At 40.7% G+C, this 13,941-nt stretch overlaps 2 protein-coding genes across 2 annotated transcripts; both read right to left on the bottom strand.

Moving 5' to 3' along the window:
- Window positions 1-1,599: 1,599 nt before the first annotated feature.
- On the bottom strand, window positions 1,600-4,125 carry LOC115984805. Its single transcript, XM_031107806.1, has 2 exons — window positions 2,401-4,125; window positions 1,600-2,187 (listed from the first exon to the last, which is right to left on the bottom strand). Exons 1-2 carry the CDS (start codon window positions 4,123-4,125, stop codon window positions 1,600-1,602), a joined length of 2,313 nt encoding a protein of 770 aa, XP_030963666.1.
- A 1,811-nt stretch (window positions 4,126-5,936) lies between these two features.
- LOC115984804 lies at window positions 5,937-6,533 on the bottom strand. The gene has a single exon (XM_031107805.1). The coding sequence runs from the start codon at window positions 6,531-6,533 to the stop codon at window positions 5,937-5,939; it is 597 nt and encodes a 198-aa protein (XP_030963665.1).
- Between the last annotated feature and the right edge of the window lie 7,408 nt (window positions 6,534-13,941).

The following is a 13,941-nucleotide window of genomic DNA, read 5'->3' as shown; positions in this document are numbered from 1 at the left end:
CTTGGTCTCCTCTTTTATTATTATTTTTTTTACTGACGTTCTTATCTTGCTTCGTCAGGTGTTGGGGGAGAGCCTCCATCTGGCTTCTGAGTGTCTTACTCAGGAGGCTAGGGTGGCCTCCTTGACCTCTAGGATGGAGGCTCTGGAGAAGGAGAATTCAGCTTTGAAGAAGGACCTTATACAGTCGATGGACGAATCTGCTACCTTGAAGGAGAAGGTCAAGGCTCTTAACTCTGACTTAAGGGTTGAGCGTCAGCTGAATCTGGAGAAGGATGACCAGCTTCAGGCGACCAAGGAGAAATTGAAGACAGTTGCTGCCAGGTCCGTCGAGGCCTTTCAGCAGACGGAGGAGTATTCCACTGTACTTTTCAGTTGGTATTTCAAGGGATTCGAACTCCTCCGCCAGTACCTCGTCAAGTACCCCACAGGGGTTGATCTGCCAAGTCTAGATCTAGAAGTGGTGGATCAAGTGATGGCTGCTGACGAGGCTGCCCAACCTTCTGCTCCTGACAGTGATGCCCCTGCTGCTGACGATGCTCCTATCGCTGAGAACACTCCGGCTGCTGCCGATACTGTTACTGACGCCCCAGACGCCCGAGCTTGATCCTTAGGAAATTTATCACTTATATTTGCCTATTATGTTTTTAGGCCCTTTTTTGGTGATGTATAAAATTTCTTGTTTTTATTTCCATTTTCAGAACAATACTTTTTTGGTCCTGTTATGAGAACAAGGATAATTGCCCTATGTTTTTGGGCCTTTCTATGATTTAATGTTTATCTGCTTCTGTTGTTACACTGTTATCTATGTTTGTGCACATGTGCGTGATTTAGTATAAACTTCTTAGCGTACCTTGTATTGAGCTGGTACTTGGTGCAAATTTCTTGTGATTCGCTCGTCATCCTTTATCTTTTGTTGTAGATGTCTATCCTTCTTCTTTTTCTTTTTGCTCTTTTCCTTGCTGGTTCGCCAGTGTCCTTGGTTCGTTCAGTGGGACTTTGCTATTCGCATGTCCCTCGTCTGTGATTTACATCCGTCTTGGCGGAATCTTATCACTTAGCCTTTTTTATGGTGACTTACATCCTATTAAGGAATCTTGTCACTTAGGGCTTCGTCAGTGATTTACATCTGTCTTGGCGGAATCTTATCACTTAGCCTTTTTTATGGTGACTTACATCCTATTAAGGAATTTCGTCACTTCGGGCCTCGTCAGTGATTTACATCCGTCTTGGCGGAATCTCATCACTTAGCCTTTTTTATGGTGACTTACATCCTATTAAGGATTTCGTCACTTCAGGCCTCGTTAGTGATTTACATCCGTCTTGGCGGAATCTCATCACTTAGCCTTTTTTTTGGTGACTTACATCCTATTAAGGAATTTCGTCACTTCGGGCCTCGTCAGTGATTTACATCCGTCTTGGCGGAATCTTATCACTTAGCCTTTTTTATCTTATTCGTTGGTGTTGTCGTCAGTGACATACACTCGTCAAGGTGGACTCTTGTTAGTTTGACTCACAATTGACTGGACCTGTCTGCATAAAGACATCAAGGGATAAGAATTTTTTATTGAATTCAAGAGCGACTGCCTTTGTCTATTACATTTACTGGTGGTACTTTTTTAAATGCTCAATATTCCATGGTCGAGGGAGCCTTTGTCCGTCCATGGTTTCCAGGTGATAACTTCCTTGTCTTGAGTAGTGAATGACTCGGTAGGGACCTTCCCACGTAGGACCTAGCTTTCCCTGGGTAGGGTCTTTAGTTGCCATGGTGGTCCTGCGTAGGACGAGGTCCCCTATGTCCAGGCGTCTCAGTTTGACCCGTTTGTCATAGTATTTGGCCATTTTCCTTTGATACCTCGTCATCTTGCTGGATGCGTTGACTCTCACTTCGTCTAGACAATCTAGGTTCAGTCGTAATTCGTCGTCATTGATCTCTTTGTTGAAGGTTCCACGCCTGATACTTGCGACCCCTACTTCGACTGGGATTACTGCTTCTGTATCATAGGTAAGCCTGAAGGGGGTTTCTCCCGTTGGGGTTCTGGCGGTGGTTCTGTAAGCCCATAGGACATTTGGTAGTTCTTCTGGCCAGGCACCTTTCGCATCGTCCAGTCTGGTCTTGATAATCTTGAGCAGCGTCCGGTTCGTCCCTTCCGTCTGTCCGTTTGCCTGAGGATGCCCTGGGGATGAGAACTGATTCTTGATCCCAAGGCTTTAGCAGAATCCCCTGAAGCCTTGACTATCGAACTGCCTTCCATTGTCTGATATGATCGTCGAGGGAATCCCGAACCTGCATACTATGTTTTTCCACACAAAGTTCTGGATCCGAGCCTCAGTGATCGTTGCTAGGGCCTCTGCTTCAACCCATTTTGTAAAATAGTCAATAGCAACAAGAAGGAATTTTACCTGACCTTTACCTTGGGGCAGAGGACCGACGATGTCGATTCCCCATTGTGCAAATGGCCATGGGGAAGCTATGGTCGTCATTCTCTCTGCTGGAAGCCGCTGCACATTCCCGTATCGTTGGCATTTGTCGCACCTTCTGACGATGTCAGCAGCGTCCACCTGCATGGTTGGCCAAAAGTATCCTGCTCTTACCACTTTGTTTACTAGGGATTTGGAGCCGGCATGGTCGCCACAGATTCCTTCATGTACTTCTTCCAGGATGTATTTGGCCTCGTCCTCGTTGACGCACTTTAAATAAGGCATAGAGAAGCCTCTCTTGTACAAGACGTCATTCAGGATCGTAAACCTGGCTGCTCTCTTCTTCACCTTTCTGGCTTCGTCAGTATTCTGAGGTAGGTGCCCATCCTGGAGGAAGGATATTATGGGCGTCATCCAGGTGCCTGTGCTCTGGATGGAGAACGCCGCCACCTCTTCAATACTCGGGTGTTTCTGGATCTCTATTGTCATGTCTGTGCTCGCCTTTCCTTCTTCTGACGACGCTAGTTTTGATACTTCGTCGGCCCCAACATTCTGGCTTCTTGGTATCTGGACGAACTCCACGGTGTCGAACTCTTGGGTTAGTTGCCTTGTCAGTTTAAGGTATTTCTGCATCCTTTCTTCCTTTGCCTCGTACTCTCCACTGATCTGTCCGATTATCAGCTTTGAATCACTCTGGATTAACAAGTTTTTGGCCCCAAGAGCTTTCCCAAGCCTTAAGCCCGTCAATATTCCTTCATACTCGGCTTCGTTATTGGTGGCTGGAAACTTCAGTTGAACCCCATATTTCATCACTTCTCCGTCGGGGGTGGTTATGACGACCCCTACTCCCCCTCTCTTTTGGGCTGACGAACCATCTGTCTGTATTGTCCATTTATCAACTTCGTCTGTAATTCCATCTTCGTCTGGCAGAGTGAATTCAGCGATGAAGTCAGCCAGAGCTTGTGCCTTGATAGCTGCTCTTGGATGGTACTCGATGTCAAATTGGCTGAGTTCGACTGCCCATTGGACCATTCTCCCTGCTGCTTCTGGTTTGTTCATTGATTTTTTAATTGGTTGATCCGTCATCACAAGGATAGGATTTGACTGGAAATACGGCCTGAGCTTGCGCGAGGCTACTATAAGTGCAAACACAATCTTTTCGATCCTTGGGTACCTGAACTCAGCTCCTTGAAAGGCTTGGCTGACGTAGTACACCGGGAGTTGCTTCTTGCATTCTTCTCTAATCAAGGCTGCGCTTACTGCCGAGGCTGACACTGCCAGGTATAAGTATAAATTCTCCCCTCCTTTGGACGGGCTCAGGAGAGGTGGACTGCTCAGGTATTGCTTCAGCTCCTGGAACGCTGCTTCGCATTCGTCGGTCCAAGCAAAAGCCTGCTTGAGGGTTTTGAAGAAGGGCAGGCATTTGTCTGTGGCCCTAGAGACGAACCTGTTCAGGGCTGCTATCCTTCCTGTAAGTTTTTGTACGTCCTTGACGGTCTTGGGTGAAGCCATGTCGATGATAGCTCGTACCTTCTCTGGATTTGCTTCTATTCCTCTCTGGGACACCATGAATCCCAAGAACTTACCCGAGACTACCCCAAAAACACATTTGCTTGGATTCAACTTCATCTGGTGTTTTCTCAGGGTTGCAAAAGTCTCCTCCAGGTCGTCCAGGTGAGAGAGCTCCTCCTTGCTCTTGACGAGCATATCGTCCACGTATACTTCCATGTTCCTGCCAATCTGTTGGCTGAACATTTTGTTTACCAATCTTTGGTACGTAGCTCCAGCATTTTTCAACCCAAAAGGCATCACCTTGTAACAGTAGAGTCCTTAGCTTGTGATGAAGGCAGTCTTCTCCTGGTCTTCTTCAGCCATCTTTATCTGGTTGTACCCTGAAAAGGCGTCCATGAACGTCAGTAGCTTGTGTCCGGCGGTGGAGTCCACGAGCTGGTCTATCCTTGGTAGAGGGAAGCTGTCCTTTGGGCATGCTTTGTTCAGGTCGATGAAGTCTACACACATTCTCCACTTTCCGTTTGCTTTCTTTACCAGGACGACGTTGGCGAGCCATTCTGGATAATATACTTCCCGGATGAATCCAGCCGTCAAGAGTTTGGTTACTTCCTCTGCAACTGCCTGATCTCGTTCTGGAGCGAAGGTTCTTCGTCGTTGCTGAACGGGCTTCCTGCTGGGGTCCACATTCAGCCTATGCTGGATGACTTCTGGAGATATGCCTGGCATGTCCTCGTGACTCCATGCAAAGACATCTAGATTCCCCTTAAGGAATTTTATGAGTTTCGTCCTCATCTCAGGGCTTAGCGTCGTCCCTATCCTGGTCGTCTTGTCCACATTTCCTTCTACCAACTCTACTGCTTCCAGGGTCTCCATCCCGTCCTCCTCTTTTTCTTCAATCGTCCACGTGTGGTTTTCCTTTTTTGCCAGTATGGCTTGATAGCATTCCCTTGCCAGGACTTGGTCACCCTTCACTTCACCCACGTCGCTGTCTATTGGGAATTTCACCTTCAAACAGTAGGTTGACGTCGCCGCCTTCCACTTGTTTAGGGTGGGCCTCCCAATGATGATATTGTAGGACAAAGGGCAATCTACCACCAGGAAGTCTACTTGTTTGGTCAACTACAATGGGTAGGTCCCTGCCGTCACCGTCAGAGTCACTATTCCCCTGGGGTAGACCCTGTCTCCACTGAAGCTGACGAGCGGAGAGTCAAAAGGACGGAGCCTTTTTGGATCTAATCTCAGCTGCTGGAAGGCTGGGAGGTAGATGATATCCGCTGAGCTCCCGTTATCAATAAGGATCCTTCTGGTATTGAACCCTTCTATATTCAGTACTATGACCAGGGGATCGTTGTGAGGCTGCTTTACTCCCCTGGCGTCTTCTTCATTAAAGGACATGTCTTGGTATGTTCATCGGTGCTTGGACGGAGGCATGGTGTGGACGCTGTTCACCTGTCTGTGGCATGCTTTTTTGAGTGATCTAAATGATCCTCCTGAGGATGGTCCTCCCGTGAACGTGTTTATCTCCCCGATCACTTTGCGTGGAGGCTGGGACGGGTGGTCGTCATCCCGAGTAAAGGATTCATGTTGGGTCCTGTTGTCGTCTCTGAACTTGCCATATTCTCTTTTCTTTACATATTTCTGTAACTTTCCTTTCCGTATTAATTCCTCTATTTGTTCCTTCAGGTCTCTGCATTCTTCTGTGTTGTGACCGTGGTCTCTATGGAACCGGCAATATTTGTTCTTGTCACGTACGTTGGGGGACGAGTGTAATGGCCTGGGCCATTTGAGATAATGCTCGTCCTTGATCTGCGTGAAAATCTTGTCAACAGGCATAACCAAAGGAGTAAATTTTACTTGACGAGGATTTTTGTCGTCTCTCCTTCTATTCCCGTCGTTGTTCCGACGTTCTGGTCTGTCTCTCTTTTGCCCTCTGCGGTCGTCTTTTCCTTTGGACTTGTCCCCTAGTCTCTCAACATCTTTTATGGCAGCTAGAGCATCTTCCGCGTTCATGACTTTTGTGCCTTCAGGAGCATCTCAGCCATTGTCTTCGGGGGGTTTTTTGTAAGAGAGGCCACAAGGTCTCTGGATCTCAACCCTGCTTTGAAGGTCGTCAGCTGCACCTTGTCATCAGCTTCGTCCACTTCCAGAGTTTCCCGGGTGAATCGCTTGACATATGACCTTAGAGTCTCCTTCTCTCCCTGTCTTATGGTGAGTAAATAATCTACTGGTCTCCTTGGGCGTTGTCCCCCTATGAAGTGGCGCAAAAAAGCACTACTCAACTGATCGAAGTTGTCTATGGACGAGTTTGGTAACTTAGTAAACCACTCTCTTGCAGCTCCTTTGAGAGTCGTAGGGAAGGAACGACACAATATCTCGTCAAGTGGCTGCTGGAGACCCAGAGTCGTTTTAAAGGTATTAAGATGATCCTGAGGGTCCTTGAGTCCGTCGAATGGCTCTAATTGAGGCAGGCGAAACTTTGACGGCACGGGGCAATCAAGTACTGCTGCAGTGAAGGGCGAATCTGTAGCCCTTACCATTTTGTCTACACTCTGGTCCGTCTTTTCTTTGATAGTGCTCCTTAGTTCGTCCATCTCTTTCCTCATTTCCCGAAGAAGATCTGAGTTCTGTTCGTCCGGAGTAGTTGGTCTCCGGGGGATTTCCCTCTGCTGGCTATCCCCCTCTCCCTCCGTGTTACCCTTGGACCGGTTTTCTTCCTGTTGAGCTTGTTGAACCTACTGGAGCCGCAGCTTCATTTCCTGGTTCTGTCTGGTGAGTTCCTCAATGGTGGCTGCAAGGGCTTGAACTTGCTGGGCCAAGGTTGCTGAATCTGGGTTGGATTCCATCTGGATATGGAGAATTGATGGAAGCTACGTTTTCGAATGTGAATCCGAAAAATCGTTCCCACAGACGGCGCCAAACTGATGAGGTGCAAACTCGTCAGTCTCAGGAGGCAGATGGAACTTCCCGTCAGCGTCTGGTTCTCTTCAAGAAGGATGGTCACCGGTGTGGTGCCTGCCACAACGTCTCCGATGCCAAAGTTAGAGCAATCAAGATGTTTATAGAACTAGCAGTAAGAAGTATCTTTTCAGAATTGTAGTATCGTACCTTATGCTGCGAAATGTGAGAGTTTTATACCTGTGAGCTAGACTGCTAGCCGTTGGAGTGTAAATGCTCTTCTTTCATAACGCCTCAAGCCCAATTATGGGGCTTTTATTAGTCCTCAACGGTTTGCTTTACTGGTTTCGTAACTGCCCAGGTTATTTACTAGCACCATTGAATGACTTTCATCTCCTCGTCAATGACGGTTTGTTCGTCATCAAGGGATGTCCTCGTCATTACTGTGTCCTCGTCACTACAACGTGTTCTCGTCGATCCCATCAATGTCCATCTTTTGTTTCTTGTAATTATATGCGGGACCTTTCGCAGAAATGCACTCCTAGAGAGTACTCCATGGTTCATTTTGTAAGTAGACACTAACTACGAGTGTCTAATGGCTGTACGTAAAGGAAATATGGACGAAATGTTCAGATGTGTGAGATTTAAAAATAAAGAAAAAATATAAGATAAAGAAAACAATCATATAAAATAATATTTATATGATTTGATAATTTACCTACGTCCGTAGAATTATACAGAAGAATTTCACCATTCACAGAAAAAAAAAATACATATATATACATATATAAAAGATATGTCAGCATAGTTTTCTCTCTAAAAAATCAACACACAAAACAACAGTTTCCAACTAGGGCCTATCGACCCCAACTTCCACTTTATAGACTAAGTCTCAGATAATTCTCCATTGATTACCAAAGCAATTTTATTTCAGGTCTGATCATAATCCAGATCAAACATAACTAGACTACACAAAACCTAATATGATATACCTTGTTTTTAAATATTAAATAAATCCCTATTTTTCACACATAAAATAAATATATAAATAATAAAAAGAAAAAGACCTGTCCTTGTTACGCAAACTCCACCACAGATTTACAAGAAATATCTTGAGTAGACTTATGGCATGACAAAGAAGACCTGACCAAGAATAGCTCCGTGACCCTGGTCTTTTTCTTTGTCAAGCATTGGGGTCTAGTTTGGAACCGTGTTTTTAGCAAGCCCATTTGTCAACCCAAATGGGCCTCGTCTAGTCCATTTTGGACTTGAGGTTTCAAGCCCATTTGCAGTTGGGGAAAAAAAATATAAAAATAAGTATTGATCAACAATTATTATTAGCAAAATTCTTATGGTTTTTGAAAAGAATCTAGTATTTTCACATAATCAAGATAATGAATGTATTATTTCCTCAAAAAAATTTAATGGATTAACTATTTCTATATTATCTATATATATATATATATATATATATAATCGAAGCTTTTGAAGCTTCCACATTTTTCTACGTCAGCACTACATTAAAAAAAAATTAAATAAAAAATAATAAAACAAAAAAAATAAAACACTACCCGACTGCCTTCTCTTTTGATGCTCTGCCATTACCTTCCTCCCACACGAAAGCCTTCTCTTTTGACGCTCTGCCATTACCTTCCTCCCACACGAAAATAAAACACCGATTCTCTGCCATTTCCTTTCCACGACAAGACCCAACAGATCGATCCTCTGCCTCTTCCCCGATCCGACCCAACAGACCGATCCTCTGCCTCTTCCTTTCCACGGCAAGACCCAACGACACCTTCTTCAAAGCACCAATTCACCGATTTGCTACCTCTCCCTTTCCACGGCAAGACCCAACAACCCGATACCGATCCGACCCAACAGACCGATCCTCTGCTTCTTCCTTTCCACGGCAAGCCCATGGCCACAAATCCCACTATACCCATATCCACTTCGCTCAGTTTCCACTCTTCACCAGCCCGTGGAAACTGGGCTGGGTCGGTCGGCAATGCAACCGACCCAGCCTGTCGAGACCGGCCCACAGGTATTATTATCTTATAAACCTATATTTTTTCCTGAATCCGAACTCTATATAGATTAGGACTCTATAACTATATATATAAACCTTTCACGATGCTTTTTTTTTTTCACGGCTATTCAATTTCTAGGTTTATTGCTATTGCCTTTCTCTTCATTCTTTTCCTCCATTCGAATCAGAGTTAAAGGTATGCTTTTCTTAATTTTTTTTTTTTTTTTTTGAATTTTAGTTATATGTTTATGTTTTTGTATGGAAACTGAGCTATTGGTCAATTTTAGTGTGGATTTCTTAACTTTTTTGTGGAAACTGAGCTACTATTTTAGTGTGGATTTCTTTTTCTTTTTTTGAATTTTGGTTATATGTTTATGTTTTTGTATGGAAACTGAGCTATTGGTCAATTTTAGTGTGGATTTCTTAACTTTTTTGTGGAAACTGAGCTACTATTTTAGTGTGGATTTCTTAACTTTTTTTTGAATTTTAGTTATATGTTTATGTTTTTGTATGGAAACTGAGCTATTTGTTTTTGTGTTCTAGAGTTGATTGAATTGTAGTTTTTGTGCACACACTTAGATAATCATTTTAATTAATTATACAGAGAAATACATCATAAAAATTATAAGCTTACACATATCATGTGATGTAAGTGCTATTTATTCCTGTGCGCACCTAAATCAATGCCTATTTTTTGTCTCTGGCCTAATCCCATGGCTATCTATCCTGACCCGTGGCCAGTATTACTAAGAACATTGCAATCCCTACTTTCCCTTCAATCTAAAGACATACAAAGACACGTATAATACAAATTAAAAAATATCCAAGGAATACCTGCCTGGAGACTTTTATCCAATGACCCTATGACTGCTTCCTCATATGTTTTTGCATAGGTAGCACTGATAGCATCATTTTTGGAAAATAGAATCTCTTTGTTGTCACCATCTATGTTGTTGTACATAATCTTAGCAATACGTAAGATAAATATATAGTACTTACACAGTAACTTCTCAACTAGAATTGTGTTCTCCTTTGTTAAATTATTTAGCTGCACAGAACATATTGTAATTGCAAACATTGAGATGAATGTTCAGTAAGTTTGCTATAACTATTAAAATTTATTTATAAGAAAGAATAAAAAGAACTAAAAAAACTATAAAAAAAACCATTCAGGAGCCCCATGGGTTTCTCATGACAAGTGGAACCAACTCCTATTCTATACATTATCAGAAGCTACAGACTCATCATTTAAAATGGATTTAGAGGAATAAATGTGAGCAATCACATTGATAAGGTTTCTCATCCCATGACACATGGCCATTAGGATTTTCTACCATTATTTATGAAGGCTGACATTTTCATTAGCATCCCTTTTCAGTTACAGACAGAACATAATGGAATAATTCAATGTCCATTGGAAATGCAAAAACACCTTCACCAAATGTAGTCAGTTCAACTTTAAGTGCTGACAACAGAAAGAAAATTAATGAAATCATTATACGACAATGTTGTACCTGCTTCTGGATGCGCTCCCTTTTAGTGGCTATTGGTCAATTTGAATTGTTTTTGTGTTTTTTGAATTTTAGTTATATGTTTTTGTGTCTGGAAACTGAGCTATTAGTCAATTTTGAATTGTTTTGTGTGGAAACTGAGCTATGATTTATTTTTGTTTAGTGGAAACTGAGCGAGGTGGAGTTATCAACTTGCTTCTTGATAATCAGGTTATACGTCTTTTTTTTCTTTTTCTTTACATTGTGTTTAAATCTGCTTTTATGCTTAGTGTTATTCATTCATGATACCTACCATGGGTTGGCCAACTTGTAGGAAAATAAGCTTGCCTTGAGAGAAACTTTATTGAAATATGCACAAAACTTACACGTTTATATATCTCTAGCATTCATTAATGCAATATTTCAATTAAGAGGGTGATTGAGGAAATTGTTTCAATAAGTTATCTGCTGAATCAGCAATAAACAAAAAAAATTATTTCCCTGTGCACTTTTGTTTTAGCTTGAGCATAGTATATCTACTGCATATTTTAGGAAGAATACTTAAAACAAACAAAATAGTTTATTTTTACTAAGATAAAATAAAAAGAAAAATATATAGTACTTACACAGTAACTTCTCAACTAGAATTGTGTTCTCCTTTGTTAAATTATTTAGCTGCACAGAACATATTGTAATTGCAAACATTGAGATGAATGTTCAGTAAGTTTGCTATAACTATTAAAATTTATTTATAAGAAAGAATAAAAAGAACTAAAAAAACTATAAAAAAAACCATTCAGGAGATGACTTTTTATGTCCCTTTGATTGACTCTATTATTAAGTCTCCTGATATATATGTTTGCAATTGCCAATCAATAATGTTTGTGCCACATTCAAAACAGTAGGAGTGTGTTGTTACATAATTAGATATGCTGGAAGTATGGCTTCAATCTGTTTGACTTTTCTATTGCTTTAGGGGTGTCAATGGGGTGGTTTTGGATGGGGCGGCACCAAATTGAACAAAAGATCAAATTACATAATTGCTCTTTCTCTTTATAAAGTCTAATATTTACTTATAAAGAAAAGATCCACTGTTATCTCACCTTTAATAGACTTGAATTTAATATTAGGTATATGCAAGTACCTATCCTAGACTGTTACACAAGTTGCGATGAATCTACTAAGCAAGCAAACTCTTAATGTTACTCAAAATTTCAAATAGCCCCCCTGCTATTCCAATTGCCCTTAAATTAAGAGCAAATCAATGGACATGAGAAGGAGAAAAACCTGAAGAGAGCTTTGGTTGCATCTTTTGTTGTTGTTGAATGCATTGAATATTTAGTGGAAGATATCAAATAAATGAAATTGAAAAATAAGAATGTGCTACCAGAGAATCGATGCTGAATTCCAATAGCTAATGTCACATCATTTGGAAAAAATTGGTAGCTTTCCCGTGCATCGCACGGGTTAGCGACTAGTTATGATGATTTTCATTGTTATCTTTTTGTTGTATTATATTACAATCTTCTAACTCTTTTTTAATTAATGTTTTGCATATTTGTGATATTTTCATCAAAATTTTCCATTATAAAAAAATTATAGTAATAAATTTATTTATTAGATCCAACTTAGGATTCTCTCTCTCTCTCTCTCTCTCTCTCTCTCTCTCTCAAGATAGATAGATAGATATTTTCTAGTAGATATTATTAAAAATAAATATTTACAAATTAAAAACACTATCTACAATATAAAATTGAAATATGATAAGAATAAAAATAATTTTAAAAGTGAATATTAATCGAGTCTAAAGATCTTCAAATTCCACCTACCCCTTATAACTGTTGAATTATCAACAACAACAAAAAAAAAAATCCCATTAATTATAGTTCCAAATATTTTGAAAATAACTTTATTCCTATAATTATCACCACTATTTGAAACATATATATGCTCGTGATTTTTGGATTGAGATAAGTATTGCACCTGGTGCAACAGCTCTTAGTGGCTAAGATTGAGAGTTGAAAAAAGAAATTTTCAATCTTCATTATTGAATAAAATAAAGTTAGACAAAGTTAAAATGTAAAAGAGTAAAAAAATTTGTGAGGGGTAATTAAAAAATTGCACTAGCTTCAATACATATCTCAATTTGTGACTTTTAGCTCACCTCTATAAATAATTCTTTCTAATGAAAGCAAAATTCCTCCCAACTCCCACCATAAATTCAACATAGTTAGGCATGGCCTTGAAATTTGAGGTTTAAACAAAAAGTATTGAATCCAAAGTAAAAGTATTTCTCCATTTTTTTTCCTCAGAATATCTTAAGAAAACACCTCATCTATCGACACGCATTTGTTCATACTTTAATGATTTACATATATATAAATGTGTGATTGGATCATATCACTTATACACAAACCCACAACTAATATTTAGTATAGAAGAAAAAATCTATTTTTCAATTGTCATGTATCAAAATTATGTCAAAGTGTGTGGGTCCTAGATTTTTTTGCTTAAGAAAATCTTAATCTTTGTAAGGCATAGCTTATTATTATTATTATTATTAACCAAAGTGGAAACAATATTGATGAGTCGATGACTAATGTTAGGAGAATATTTTTCACACCTCCACGCCTACCCAAAGTTGGAGCTCTCATGCAAGAATGGCATGCTTAACGTATATCCTTAAAGATGATGAGATTCTAGCATCAATGTGTGAAGTGGAGGAGGATTAAGCAAATTTAAAAGTCAGGAATATGATGAATTTTGAACTCCCAAGACAATTGTAAGGGCCTTTTTTTATGTATTGCGTTGGGCTGGGCTGCCTCCTACAGTAATGGGCCCGAATGTTTCTGAGTAAGGGAGTTGAGACCGGTCCAACTGTAACTTAACTTGGGCCGGCTTGTGTACAAACTATGCCCCGTCTGCCAGGAGTATGCTTACGGCAAGCAAAACTGTTTCAGATGAGCTACGGCAGACAGATATACTAATAATAACAAAACAGAGTACTCTGACCATTTAATGAAGAATGGCCAAGTAATCCCTACTTATAAAACATAATTACAGTCGTAACAATGTCATTGACAAAGAAAGTAAAGGAGAAAGAAAGTAATATGAACTAATCAAGAATGGACATAAAGTCAAGTTTAAGTTTGGTTCACAGAAGCAAAACCAAAGAGGCGAGAACGCTTCCTCTCAATGCAAATAATCTCCCAGGAAAAGATCTTGCCGTGGGGATTAATGGCTTTGAGGGAGTCGGACCTGAATGGTTAATGCCCAAAAGGAATCCTTGTTATGTTTTGGAAGAGAGCAGGATTTGAAGGGGGAGAGAGGGAAATCGACCTACTAGTGCATGTCCATTGTATTATCTTTCTATTTTTCCTCTGTTTTCCCTCTTATCTTTTTCTTTTCTTTCTCTTGTTTTCTTTTATTCTGTTTTCTTTTTACTTCGCAACACCCTCTGTTTTTTCGATCCTTTTTTAGGGCACGGCAAGGGTCCTTTTATAGTGCCTGCCGTGACCAGTTTTTTACCATTTTGCCCCTTAACCACCTTTGTCTGGTCTAGGCGTACTTGCCGACCACCAAAGGGTTCGTCTGTGT

This window comes from Quercus lobata, chromosome 4 (genome assembly GCF_001633185.2).
Source record: "Quercus lobata isolate SW786 chromosome 4, ValleyOak3.0 Primary Assembly, whole genome shotgun sequence".
In the NCBI taxonomy this organism is placed as follows: Eukaryota; Viridiplantae; Streptophyta; class Magnoliopsida; order Fagales; family Fagaceae; genus Quercus; species Quercus lobata.
The sequence above is the reverse complement of the archived record's forward strand: the minus strand, read 5'-3'. Positions and strand labels throughout refer to the sequence as shown.

Coding starts and splice junctions, on each gene's coding strand:
- LOC115984805 (XM_031107806.1), bottom strand. CDS start 4,125: ATGCTCGTCAAGAGCAAGGAGGAGCTCTCTCACCTGGACGACCTGGAG. Junction 2,188..2,400: donor TGCCCCAAGGTAAAGGTCAG/GTAAAATTCCTT, acceptor ATCAAGAATCAG/TTCTCATCCCCAGGGCATCC.
- LOC115984804 (XM_031107805.1), bottom strand. CDS start 6,533: ATGAGGAAAGAGATGGACGAACTAAGGAGCACTATCAAAGAAAAGACG.